This window comes from Natrix helvetica, assembly GCF_964273705.1.
Source record: "Natrix helvetica genome assembly, chromosome: 3".
Classification (NCBI taxonomy): domain Eukaryota; kingdom Metazoa; phylum Chordata; class Lepidosauria; order Squamata; family Natricidae; genus Natrix; species Natrix helvetica.
The window spans coordinates 98,982,038-98,996,871 of NC_138549.1; the positions used below are offsets into that span (position 1 = coordinate 98,982,038).

The 14,834-nt window shown below is 39.8% G+C and overlaps 1 protein-coding gene across 1 annotated transcript in view; it reads right to left on the reverse strand.

Annotated features, from left to right (window-relative positions):
• LOC309389177 (serine/threonine-protein kinase TNNI3K) overlaps positions 1–14,834 on the reverse strand; it is a 239,013-nt gene that overhangs the window by 143,622 nt on the left and 80,557 nt on the right. Inside the window, exons 14-17 of the mRNA XM_081947217.1 lie at positions 10,485–10,577; positions 10,350–10,407; positions 10,029–10,223; positions 8,120–8,224 (exon numbers count right to left, since the gene is read on the reverse strand). Of these exons, the coding sequence (XP_081803343.1) occupies positions 8,120–8,224; positions 10,029–10,223; positions 10,350–10,407; positions 10,485–10,577 (451 nt within the window). The remainder of the gene's footprint in view (positions 1–8,119; positions 8,225–10,028; positions 10,224–10,349; positions 10,408–10,484; positions 10,578–14,834) is intronic.

The following is a 14,834-nucleotide window of genomic DNA, read 5'->3' on the forward strand; positions in this document are numbered from 1 at the left end:
TTAATTGAAATATAAACTAAAAATTAATTCAAGATGTCAATTTGATTATGACATAATTTTCATCTATATTTAATGATTCCTCTCTTCCATTACATTAAAAATACAGTTTGGTTAACCATAAATTGCATCATTGTACAAGATAGAGTTTTAGAATATTCAATGTAGTACTGTGCTTTTGCAAATGGATTGCATTTGCAAAGTTTCATGAACTTCGTTAAAGTGGTCCTTGCCATATCATTATTCAGCTGCACAGCCACTTTATCTCAAAAAAAAAATACTTGGTGGGTAATTCTTCCAAGCTGATGTCTTTATTGTTTCCACACCTATAGGCAGAATCTTGCCAGACTAAGCACTCCACTATCTGCATATGCCATATACATTGAGAACTATTGGGGAGGACCTGCTTTCACCCTCATTGTCTCACATAAAATATCTGGATTTAACTGTCTCTTATTCCATTGGAATGTATCTGCTGCCTCCTGGGAATCCAGCCTACCACATTCCATCACATTGCCCATGCTTTTGGTATTCCATATGTAGCAAGTAAGCAATACACCTACCAAAGAGACCATGTTTTCCAGTAAGGTACTTTGTGAATATTCATCTTCAAATTGAATGCTCTTGGGATTAAATCTGGCTGATCATTTGCCTCACATGCTCACGTTTGCGAACCGGTAGAGAAGGTAAGTAAATACTACTCCTGGATATAACGTGTGAATGTCTGTGTACTTAGAAGGTGCATTTAAAGCAATAAAAATATCCAGGTCTTTCTTCGTGTACCTTAAACATTATTGCTTCTTTAAGAGCCACATTATGAGTCAATTCCTTGCAACTATGTGGGGGAAAAAGCAAGGGACTACAAGACTGTCTGGGAAACTGTCGTGGAACATTGAACATGAAGATCACACCATAGCAAGAGCTGCCCAGCAGTGAAGTAGCAAATAATAGCACTGAAGCAGCCACAACTTCCCCACTTTTAATTCCTTTGGGAATCATGGATCCTAGATTTTGGACACATCCTGTAAGTTAGCCCATTTGAAGTACCTTTGTTCCAAAATTATTGCCCTCATGACAATGGGAGTTTTAGTGGTGTATAGATCAATAAATCAATTTGATATGCAGATGTTAAGAGATGACTAAAGAATTAGAGGTTCCCATGGGACTAGACAACGAGAGTGTGTCTTAATTTCTACGGCAATAATTTGAATTAAGAGCAATGACTTATAGAACAAAATTAATATTTATAATAAAAGCAACACTTAAAAAAAAGCACCACGTGAACATTTCAGTTTAAAGGAGTCAGTGTATAAAGCAAGAAAGTAATCCTCACTATCATTATTGTCTGATTCATTACTGTTTCTTGCTAAGGAAATCTGAGGATCTTGCAGGCATGTTGAAAGGTAACGGCACTTTCTTTTAAGTCTTGTAAGGACTTCACAGGTAGCATCCACTGCATATTTTATATTACAATAAATACTTAACACAGCTCCTATTTTCCCTGTCAGGTGCAGGAAGTCTAGTTATGAATTGTTGAGAAATGGTTATTCAAAAGCTTAATGACAGGTTTTCCACTTTATTTGATTAATGAACTATAATTAGTTACAAAAGGCTGTTCTTGGGAATGCAGATTTGGGTCTCCTGACACTGATCCTCCTCTACTGCACCAGCCATTAGTTATATTTGAAGTCCAGGTTCGTATGTTTCAGAATACTGCCATTTATTAAGCATTTCTCTAAAAGAAGAGTATTCCTATAGACGAACACAGATACACATAAATTTATATATGCAAATATTTACACACACACACATATGCAGGCACGCACACATACACACATCAGATAATTGTCACTGTTTTGTGATGGCATTCCTCCTTTCTCTGAGATTAGTTTTATTCAGTGCTGGTATGGGGGAGAGGTCTAGTTCTAGGCTCCTTCTATGTATGGTACCTCTGGATTGGACTCTACACCGCTCCTATTTAACAAAAAAATTTATAACATATTAGAACATTTAACATGAAACCAATGGGTGAAGTCATCCATCAGCACAGAGTGAAATATCAGTATGCTGATGATATTCAATTATACCAATCCACCCTTGGCTGGACAAGTGATGCTGTCTAGGTGCTTACTCAGTTCCTGCAGATTATGACGGTTTGGATGGGGAATAAACAAGCTGTTAAGACTGAGTGTCTTTGGGGTTTTGAGTACCCTAAATCAGGGGTCCCCAACCCCAAGGCTGGCACCTGCTACTTAGCTGTGCAAGCAGTGGGCAAGTGCACGAGCATGCAAAATTGCATTTGCACAATCAGTGTGTGCAAAACCATTCCATCTCCCCTCCAACACTACCGTCATCGGTCCACAGAGCCGGAAAGGCTGGGGACTGCTACCCTAGATGTAATGGGAGAACACTCCTCCAGACAGAGGTGCTGCACAGTTTTGGAGTCTTCAAAAAGCAGGGTTTTTTTTGAACAAATCCTAAGTACCTGCTCCTAGATTAGGAGACCATGATCAGAGTCACACTCCAATTGGATTACTGCATTGTGCGCCATGTCGGGATGTCCTCAAAAATACTTGAAAGCTTTAGCAAATTGCAGTAACAGCTATAGTTTTAAACTTGCCCTGTTCATTTGGGTTACACTGCTGTTGCACAAATGACATTTGGTTCCAATATGCTTCTGGATACAATTCAAGGTTTTGGTATCGCCTTCAAAGCTCTGCAGCCCAGGTTACTTGGAGGGACCACCTATCTCCAAAAATCTCTGCCTGTCCCATTAAATTTGACACACAGGTGTGCACAAGGCTCCTCCATTAAATAATACAATACAATAGTAGAGTTGGAAGGGACCTTGGAGGTCTTCTAGTCCAACCCCCTGCCTAGGCAGGAAATCCTATACCGTTTCAGACAAATAGCTATCCAACATCTTCTTAAAGACTTCCAGTGTTGGGGCATTCACAACTTCTGGAGGCAAGCTCTTCCACTGATTAATTGTTCTAACTGTCAGGAAATTCCTCCTCAGTTCTAAGTTGCTTCTCTCCTTGATTAGTTTCCATCCATTGCTTCTTGTCCTACCATGAGGTGCCTTGGAGAATAGTTTGACTCCCTCTTCTTTGAGGCAACCCCTGAGATATTGGAAGACTGCTACCATGTCTCTCCTAGTCCTTCTTTCTCTTAAACTAAACATACCCGGTTCCTGCAACCGTTCTTCATATGTTTTAGTCTCCAGTCCCCTAATCATCTTTGTTGCTCTTCTCTGCACTCTTTCTAGACTCTCCACATTTTTTCTACATCATGGCAAAGTTATCTTGAGGAATATAGAGTCATGCCTTTTCTGCATGGTGCCATGCTGCTCCTGTGGAACAGCCTCCTCTATGAGATCCTCCTCCTCCTGCCCTTCCAGAAGACTGTGAAGAGTTGACTTTTCTTCTAGGTCCTGGACCAGGATATTAAATAAGGCCCAAACAGGAGCTTAGCTGACAATGCTATACGGTTCCTTGGATACTTTATTCTGGTTTTTTGCTTGATTTGTAAAGGTTTTATTAAATTGTTTTTAATAAACATTTGTTTGCTTTCCCAGATTTCATATTAAAATTGGCAGCTATATAAATTTTCTTAAATAAACGAAGAAGCCAGCAAGCCTAGATTTAAGTTGCTCTCTTGGTGGATCTAAAATAAGCTAGTAGGAATCAATATATGACCCAATAATACTGCAGTAGGAGAACCATGATTAGTGTGCTCACTACTATACTTGCAATATGTTGAAACTTGCTCTATTACTGCAGGAAGCTTCTACTTGCATATATTATGGGATAGCTAGAATTTAATAGCTTTATCTGAGTGTTTATATGAATATCAATAGAAGCTTGTGATGGACCACTTGATTTAATGCAGAGAAGATAGAGACATATTAAGTGAGGTCTAGGACACATCTCTGCATATTTTTTACTGATATTAATTATAGACACTCTTCTGTTTGTCGTGGCCATGAGGCCAAGGAGGCCAGTATGGCTTTATCTGATTGCTGGCATCCAATTAGCATCACCCAGAGAGCACCACGTGTAGCTTAAGGGATGCTACAGAATATGGGCAACTTCGTACATAATTACATGGATTGTGTGGATGTATTTATTTTTCCTTTGTCATATTCTTACCATATCTTAAATAAAAAAAATAAATAGTATTAAGAATTTATATTCAGACGTAATAGCAAAAGAAGGCAATTGTGTGCCAAGTAAACCTTCATTTTGCAATTTGCTTTGGGAATCATTAAACACATGTAAGTAAAAAAAGTTAATAATCCTGCCATTGGGTCTACATCACGTCAGCCTCTAGTCTTCTATGCAACTATGCAGACATGATGATTATTTTTATCATATCCCTAGAGAGCTGACTTTCCATTTTTGTTCTCCTATCTTCCGAGAAGTGCTGGCATACATACAACAGATTTAAGCTAAAAACAGAATGGAAGTCTCATATTGATCTTAACATGTAATGAAATACACTACACCATTCTTAATACTCTGTGGATATAGGAACCTGAACGGCTATTGTCAGCCACTGTCACTACTACGCAGCCTAGAAATGCAAGGCATTTCTGTTTCTGCACAAAGCTTCAAGAGATAAATCCCATTTCATTCCCTGACAAAGGAGCTACTAGCCCTGGAATCTTTCCATGCAGCTAAACGTATTGCAAAGCTTTGAGCTTGCTACAGATTAATAGTCAAAGATGACAGGCTGTTGAAAGAGGGGAAAGGTCCTATAATACCATTTTGTTTATTATTTATCTCAACCAGTGAATTTGTTCGAAGCAATATTCTTTCTCATATACACATGGCAAGCAAATATAAGTTTGAGTTTAGTATCAAATATCAGTAGTAAGTGTATGCAGCCCTAATTTAAAATACCATGAGCTTTCCTATGGAGCTTCCACTGAGTTCATCTCCAGACATGAGACAAAAATGTACACAAAATAATTATTATAATGTCACAGCAAAGGGGTAGTTCTAATAATCTGACTATATATATATATATATATATATATATATATATATATATATATATATATATATATATATATATATATATATATATATATACATACACACACATACATATATACACATACATACATACATACATACACACACACACACACATTTGTATAATACAAAATGGAGGCCGCAACTGATCTATTCAGTTTATATATAATGGCAGACCTAAGAATGATCCAGGGAGTAGCTACAAAAGTGAATTTCTCTGTTCTTTGTTCAGAAAAGTCTAGCCTGAGGTTTTGGATATCTTCCTGAATGAATTATTCATCTCCAATTTCTTCAATTCCACCCCGTCCAGGTAGTCCTACCAAGTACAGGTAGTCCTCAACTTACGACCACAATTGATTTATGTTGCCAAATGAGAAATTTTTAAGTTAGCTTTGCCGCATTTTACAACTTTTCTTGCTACCTTTGTTAAGTGAATCACTTCAGTTGTTAAATTAGTATCAGGATTGTTAACTGAATCTGATTTTTCCACTGACTTTGCTTGAGAGAAGGTGATCACATAACCCCGGCATTCTGCAATCATCATAAATGTGAGTTAGTTGTCAAGCATCTGAATATAAATCACATGACTCTAGGGATGCCAAAATGGTTGCAAGTGTGAAAAGTGGCCATGAGTCACTTTTTTTTCAACACCGTTGTAACTTTAAACAGTCACTAAGCAAACTGTTGTAAGTCGAGGACTACAACAGTATTTCTCAGATACTGCTGGGAACTTCTAGTTTTATCAAATTTCTTCTGCAAGTATGAGTAACTCTTTGATTGTGAAGAGCATTTTATTCATTTAATTATGTTTGTTTGATCTTAGTTAATTCAAGTTGAGGTGGCCTGAAGGGAAAGTATTTTTAATTTTGGAAAAATGTACCTTTTGAAAGTGAAGAACGTTATTTTTAAAAAATTTAAAAGAGCAAATCAGTAAAACATAAAATCAAAATTTTTGTTTCTTTGCAAAGAGTACATTTTGGTTCCCTTACATATCAGATTCAATAAATATAAAGCAGGTTGGTAGGCTGCTCTAATAATAATCACCTGCACTCCCACTGAGTTAATAAATCAGGATGGATGAATTAATTACTTCCAAAATTATCTCAAGCATGAGAGACAGTTGATGTCTTTCAAATTAGGAATTAATTATTACAATGAAACTCAAAAGTTGCAGGCTGTTTTAAGAAATGAGCTAGGGAAGATTACTTCCAAGTCAGTGGGTTACTTCATTCCCCCCGCCCCTGAAATAATTGGCAGAGCATGCCATCAAGAAAGGATAAGAGACATCAAAAGTATTTATACAACTATTAAGCCACAAGCATAAGACTTCGCCATCAAAGGCTAAGGGACAGGCTTCGTCTGCTTGAAGAAATTTAAAGGGATCAATTATCTCCCGATGCTGAGTGAGTTACATCCCAATAGGAGATAAACAGATTTGATTCCTTTCTTCAACCTTTATATATACTTCCTACAAGTTGTTGGCTTTCTATTGCTCTACCTGCCTTCTGTTCCTAGCAGCGGTGGGTTTGAAAATTTTTAGCAAATGGTTCTCTGCTCGGTTGCTGGGTGGGCATGGCCATGGTGGGTGTGGCCTACTTGGCCTCCTGTGCCACAGCGGGGGGGGAGTGTTTCTGCCCTCCCCAGGTTCCAGATACTTTTGTTGAGCCTCCGGGAGGGTGAAAACAGCCTCCCCTGGGCTCTGGAGGCCCTCCGGAGGCTGGAAATGAGCCCATTTCTGGACTTCTGGAACTTCCGGGAGACCCATTTATTACCCTTCCCAGGCTCCGGAGGCTTTTCTCAAGACTCCGGGAGGGTGAAAACAGCCTCCCCCAGGCTCTGGAAGCCCTATGGAGGTGGGAAACAGGCCCATTTGCAGACTTTCTGAACTTCTGGGAGGCCCCTTCTTCAACCTCCCAGAGCCTCTGCGTGGGCCTTGCACTTGTCTGGCATCCAAAATGGGCCATGTGAAGACTCATGGGAGAGGCAGGGTGGGCGGGGACAGTCAGTCCTTGCAACTACTGGTTTGGCAAACCAGATGTAAAATTAGCATCTGGTTTGCCCGAACCCGTCTGATCTGACTGAATGCCACCCCTGTTTCCTAGTCACCTGCACTCAGAGACATGTAATGAGAATGGCGACGGACTATTTATATCACATTTTCTCCCTGCTGGTTTCTCCTATACTTTTTGGTAAAGGAATCATGATGAAAACAAAATACAATTAGGCAGAACTGTTACTCTGACCAAATGCCCTGAAGGCCAACAGGGCAGAGCTGAGAAGAGATACCTAAGTATATTTTTACTCTTTTCCATTTCTAAAGAGTTCCTCTTGTGCAGAATGAGAGAGAATACAATAAGACCAGTTTGTTGGTCTCCTCAGTGCTACTCAAGTCATTACACTTCTTTCAATCTTTGATGCAAATAATCATAAAGAGTGGCGGATAAAGAGGATGCCATGGATTTTGTCCATGGGACTATAGGACTATGTATTACATAATGTTCAGTTCTTCATTTTGGAATTCTTAGAACTGACATATTCACCAAAAATGCCGGAGCTATGATCTTTATTTCATTTAAAGGGAAAATTTGAATATGTAAGGTTGGTATTCCCCATTTTTTTTGTATGAGATGAAGGGGAAGGGGTCAAACATGTCATTAGTCAAGAGTCCCTGCACACCTGCAAGAGATCTAAGTTCAGCCACCTCGAATGCTTTCTTATTCCCGCTCATTTTCCTTGACTGTTAGTAGTTCAGATTTTTGTAGAGAGCTTAAGCTTGCAGTAAATGTTTATACTCATTTGAACTGCCTGAATCTCCTGATTCCCCTGGCGCTTGACATTTTTTTAAACTTCACCTGAATGTGCATTTCCAGGTACTCTTTAAATCTCTTCAGGCCATTGTTAACAAATTGTCCTTTTTCTGAGACAACATTGGTCAGTTTTGAAAGCATTATAGGTTCAGTTATGAAAGTGCTTCAATCTTCAGATGAAAGCTTCAGCATTTGACTCTTGAAGATATTGCCATCATACAGACATACATTTCAGAATTATGCTTAATGATTTCAGCATCATCAACAGCAATGTACCTGTTTAAGTCACGATGTATAATTGGCTGGGTAAGATTGTGAAGATACTCCATACCTTTAGCAACATCCACTGCAATGATTAATTTGGACTGCAAGTCGAGATTTCTGCAATGAAAAAAAAAGATTTGCCTTCATCAAATTAGAGACAGGTGAAATGAATTTGTCAGACCTCCTGATTAGTAAGTAAATTGATAACTAGTATTTGTCATAAGCAAATCAATTTGTCTCTCCAAGCAATTTAAAATGAAAAATTATCTCTAATTTGCAATAGGTTTGTTCTTAATTAGAACTTAGGTAAGTTATTCATTTACCTATTATTCTATCTACTCTTCTAATATCTTCCAATGATAGATTTGATGGTCCAATAATCTTTAGAAAAACATGGTGGAAAAGACAAGGTAGAACATATCTCATGATGAGCGTGAACATTCATTACTACTAGGATGTCAAAATGATGACAGGTGTATTGTTAAAAGAATGCAATTATGTAATTTGTGCCAGTCAAGGCACAGTGTCTGATGCAAGGATGTAAGTAGCATCATTTGTGAAATGATCTCATGATCTCATTATTTGCCCACCTTGCTACTTGTTACAATTCATGTTGTTCCTGGAATTTATGCTCGTGCCTTACTAATCTCATGATAAATGGAAGCTCCCCTGAGGCAGGCGTAAAAGGAATAGATTTGTTATTTTCATGGAGGAAGCCTAAACCCAATCGTTATGCATAATCCTTTCCTGTATTTAATTGTAATGTTTCCGAGACAGAGAGCAAAATCAGACAGCAAACATATCTATTAATCAATATGGAGAGAATAGATGGGCAAATGTAGAAACACATTTGCTTAAGATTCAGGCTATGGAGATCACCGCCTTCATGTGCCCCATTTGTGGCCTCCACACATCCTGTTTTCAGCCTCCACGTGCCCCATTTTTGGCCATTTTCATCCCATTCGCCGGCAAACAGGTGCACAGAAAATGGGATGCATGGAGGCCCCAAAACAGGATGCACGGAGGCCAAAAATGGGGCACCTGGAGGCAGCAATAGATGGTGGCAATCCACACAGCCTAGAACAGCTGATTGTCGGTATTCCGGGAGGCCACTCCAACCGCCAATCAGCTGCTTGTGCTAAATCATGCTGTGCTAAAGCAAACCAGGCTGTTTGCTGTTTGCTGCAAGGAAGCAAATTGCTGGGATGGAGAGGCCAAAGATTGGAGGCCAGCAGGTGGAGAGAGCTTCAGCAATATTCCTTCTATAAGATGCACAAACGTTTCTACACACTTTTTGGGGGGAGGGAAGTGCATCTTATAGTCTGAAAAATATGGTACTTCATTTCTATAGATACTCTTAGAATCAGAAAGATATGATCACTAGGAATTTTTAAGTAGTGGTAATCAAATAGAGGAAACTTGAAACCATAGCTCAAGTTTTAAGGATAATTTTTTGCTGACTCTATAGTTTCCTGAACTCTGCTTGACAATGTCACTGCTTCTAAGGAATGTCACCCTGTCTATTTTATAGCTCTCTGTTGTAACATGGAACCGCCTCATGGTCTTGACTTACTCTATTTTCTAAGCTGCTAGTTCTGCCTATACTTTTGCACTGTACATTTTACTTTTCTCTCACTTTTTTTCATACCAGTGTAACTTACCACTTCTTTTTCCCTCCTTCTGCAGTCCTTTCTTCATTGCCTCATCCCTTTTCTTCTTCTTTCCTTTTCCATTGGATCACTAAAGGCCTGAGTGTACTTTGATTATAGATAGCTAACTATAGATAGGGTCATTGTGGGCTTTGGGCAAGTTCATGGAACCCATGCAAGTAGCTCTCCTTGAGTATGGACCTCTGGCCAATCCACTCTGCCTTAATTAACATGGATGTGAGTAGCTACTTACTTGATGTAGGTCAATTTACCTTTTTTGCTCATGCAACAGTGAAAAGAGAGATCCTCCAGATATATATTGAGTGACTATGGCAAACTGACTTGGATCGTCCAAGCAAGCACCAACAAATTGGATAACACAAGGATGATTGAGTCGGCACAGAATGGAAACTTCACGGCAAAACATATCGACATCTGATTTAGAGCAATATGTATTGGCTCGGTAACTGATAAAGAAAAAAAAAGAATACATATATTTGTGTGTGTGTGTGTGTGTGTAGATATAAGCTTTAAGGGTGCAATTTCAAAATCATGATTCATTAATGAAATAACTGAATAGAAGATACTATTACCGTTTGATTGCAACTATTTTATTTCTGCACCTTCCTTTGTACACCTTTCCAAATGATCCTGCAACAGATTAAGAACACACTGATAAGTATATGTGTACATATGTTAAAATGAACATATTTTCCACTTGCCTTTACCTGAGCCAATAATTTCATGGAACTCTACGTCTGAGAGCTGGAGGTGAAAATGGGATGGCAAACCAGCACGAAGTAGGAGAACATCTGCCTTTTCTGTAAAGCAAAAATGTGTACTAAAAGCCTTGAATTTAGCAGCAAATCAATAAATTACATACTACAAAACAAATTTTTACACTATGAAACAAATAAATTGTCATCTTTTTTATTATACATTAGTTGGCTAGTATCTCAGCTCCTCTTTGTTTTAGTATTATACAAAGAGTCCACATAATAAACAAACTTTCAACATCCTATCCGTCTTAGAGCTTTTTGGGTTTAGAGGCTTATCACTAAAAGAACAGTGCTCCAATTCATATGCATACTCTATCTGCATCATGTAATGGCTGCAGAAAATCCTTTATACAAGGAATTAGTTTCCTTTTCTGTCTAACAGAAACTTATGAAGTTATTTCTATTGCCATTGTGATCTACTGTTGAGTGACTCCTGGAATAGGATTCGATACACAACTTAATTTGCAGATTAATTTATTATTCCACGTGCTCTGCTATAAGAGGTCCCTCCAAACATTTCTGAATATGTCTCTTGATCACACGGGCAGAATAAAACTCTAACAGAACTCAGAGCCTTTATTTGGGAAGAAAATTAAGAAAGGACACGAATTAAGAGAATAATTGACTTGTTTTAGCTTTACACACATAATTTTAAAGATTCTTCTAAAATTAAGGCGCAAATTAAATCAAATGATACTTATACGTTATTATCATCACTAATTTTGGAATATATAAAAAACAAATCACAGTAAGAATGATGTCCCAGTGACGTAGGAAGTATTGCAATAATATCAGTGAATACTTCATGCTCGATGCACAACATTTCTCAATTACACTTTTTACTGAATTTAAGCCAAACTTCCAACCATCCATATCACTGAGACTCATTTTTAAGGTATTTCCACATGGCACTTCTCCCCCAGGGTCCCTACGAAGAGGCCTGAGAATATCCCAGTGACAACAATAGTTTGTGATGAGGCCATTTTGAGTTCCATGGCACAGTTGACAACTGCTTCCTCCACCTGACAATGCACAAAACACAAAGATCTACACCATCTTGAGTCACAAGCCTGTGTCATCCTGAGTCCTCTCTATGCTTGTGAAGGAGGGGAAGTTTCCCCCCACCTTCGATTAACGAGGTGCGGATCGTCAGCCCTTCCAAGAAGCATATCTCTGAATAAGCAGAAAATAAAACCCGAGAACATGTTCTAATGAAAACGAACTTTAATATGAAATAAAATAAATCTTACTATCCAAATGTTACATTTTGGCAAGAGCTGTTGTTGCCCACCTCCTCTGGCAGGCAAACGGAAGATCAGAAGGAAAGTACAAGAATGTGTGACGTATTATGAAACATGCGCAAAATAACACAGTGACAATGCTATTGCACCAATATAACAAAAATAAAATGATTACTCCTCTCATTTTAAAGAGAGCAGAGAGACAGTGGTATGGCACCAAGCTATGTGAACTGTAGTACAGGTAGTCCTTGACTAACAACAGTTCATTTAGTGACCGTTCAAAGTTACAACAGCACTGAAAAAAGTGGCTTCTGGCTGTTTTTCACTGTTACAACATTTGCAGCATCCCCATGATCAATTGATCAAAATTCAGATGCTTGGCAACTGGCTCATAGTTGCCATAGACCAGCGATGGTGAACCTTTTTTGGCTCGCGTGCCATAAGTGGGGGGAGCGCAGGGGGGTCGTGTGCAGGCGTGCTGCACCCATAATGCAATGCATGACCCCCTCCCCCAGTGCGCACACGCGCACTACAGGCGCGACGCCCCCATTTTTGCATGCTTTTTTCGCCCTCCCCAGGCTCCAGATACTTTATAGGAGCATGGGGAGGGCGAAAACAGCCTCCCCGCCCCCCCCCCCGGAAGCCATCCGGAGGCTTCAGGTGTTCCATCCTCGACCTACGACCGGTCTGTCCTGCCTGACGGCTAGCAACAGCCAAGTCGCGCCTGATTGGCTAAGACGCAGCTTGGCTGAGCGCAGGTTGTTCAGTTCATTCCCATTGGCTGCCCTGCTTGACAGCTCCGTATAAATAGCTGTCAAGCAGGGAAGGTGCTGAATCTCTCCTGTATATAGTTTTGACTGTGCCTGTTGCAATAAACTGCTCTAATTCTCCTCAGACGTGTCAAGCCTCATTCCTACGCCTGGTTTACAATATCAGGGACCTTCAGGAGGCTTCCCTGAAGGCTCCGGAGCAGTCAAAACAACCCTCCGAGCAAACAGGAAGTCACTTCCGGTTTGCTCGGAGGGTCGTTTTAAGCTCTCCAAAGGCTTCAGGGACCTTCAAGAGGTTTCCCTGAAGCCTCCAAAGCAGTCAAAACAACCCTCTGAGCAAACCAGAGGTCACTTCTGGTTTTCTCGGAGGGTTGTTTTAAGCGCTCCGAAGGCTTCAGGGACCTTCAAGAGGCTTCCCTGAAGCCTCCGGAGCAGTCAAAACAACCCTCAGAGGAAACAGAAAGCCTGAACATCCGGTTTGCCCTTAGGGCCAGTTTTTTGGGGAAAATGGAGGGCCTCGGGGGGGGGGGAGGCTGTTTCCGTCTTCCCCAGGCTCCTATAAAGCCTCTGGAGCCTGGGGAGGGCGAAAAATTGCTTTAAAAAGGGGTGAACTCAACTGGCCAGCGCGCGCGTGCACGCTGGCCAACTGACAGGGCAGCACCTCGCGTCCTCTGACAAATGGCTCCGTGTGCAACCTGTGGGACGTGTGCATAGGTTCGCCATCACTGCCATAGACCATTGCTGTGCCCCAGTCATGTGATCCCCTATTGCGATCTTCTGACAAATAAAATCAATGGGGAAGCCAGATTCATTTAACAATCGTTACTAACTTATCAACTACAGTCATCCACTTAATAACTGAGGAAAGAAACATCCTAAAATGGGACAAAATGCATGTCACAAATGTCTCACTTAGCAATGGAAATGTTGGGCTCAATTGTGGTCGTAAGTCGAGGACTACCTGTATAGGAAGGCAGCATGAGAATTCAGGGGATGGGAGACACAGAATTTCCTGCCAATGGAGAACTGCCTCTGTTCATTTGAAAGGTTCTCTTTTGACATTCATTCCTTTAGCTCAGCAGGAGAAACTTCAGTTAATCTTCTGTCCAGCATTGATAATGGCATGTGAGCATGAATCTTCACCATTAACTTGGAAATATTGGAAGTGTTGTATAAGTAGTGGCTGTTAAGAAGCTATGTTAAACCCATTGCACAATACGCAATACTCTTAAACATTAGCTGCTAAATATAGTCTACCATAAAGCAACTTTACAATTTGCTTTGACATCCTTATATATTCCATATCACTCCATATTATGATTTGCCTCCTCTATACTTTCCTCTCTCTTACTGAAATTAGTCCAGGGTGGAATTAGGCAAGAAAACTTTATCTATAGGTGTGCAAAATGGTTTTAAATACAGCTGTTTCAAGTGAGTCATATACAGAAGAAAACAAGCCTGTTTGGGATGTTTTGATGGTGGTATCTTTGGGTATTGAGTTTAGACCAAAGTATGATTGATCTGCATATAGAGAATATTAAGGCTTTGTTCTGTTTTTGGTGATGTAATTGTTGTTGTCTTGTCTGTTATAACTGGGCTGTTATCTTCTGAATTCTCCTGCCTGGACTGGTGCAGCAGAAAAGGCTATCATAACTCTGGGGTTATTGGTTTAGCCTTTAAGTGGGATCTGGGGGCAGTTTTGGAGTGAATCAGCAAGAATTTAAAGAACAATTGTCACAGTGAGAGAACTATTCAGGATCTAACTGCCATTGAAGAGAAACTGAAGAATGAGTTATGAGCTAATATTTGTTTATTAGGCCACTTAACTCCAGACAAATCTGGCTGGCACTGCAACATTGCAAACAACAACAACAATACAAAAAAAATTAAGGGTCAGAAAAGACATATAAGATGTCCAGAACAGATGAACATTCAACTCAGTAGAGAAAATGCTATGATATGCCTGGGGTAAAAATCGTGTTTTTAATGACCTTTAGAATGAAGGCAGGGCAGAAGGCATCAATATCTTTGGGATAATGTTATTCTAGAAGCACAGAGACAGAGAAGCCCACTTCCTGGATGCCATCAGAAAGGATTGTTTTACCATAGCATGCCAATTGTGTCTGATCAAAGAGAAAGGGCAGAATTTATTGAAGATAGAAAGTCCCTCAGATAAGCAGGCCTATGCCACGAAAGGTTTATAGGTGATAACCAGCACTTTGCTTTGTACCTGAAAGCTATCTTATAAATCAAAGGGTAACATGGGTGTATTTCAGTAGTACATATTT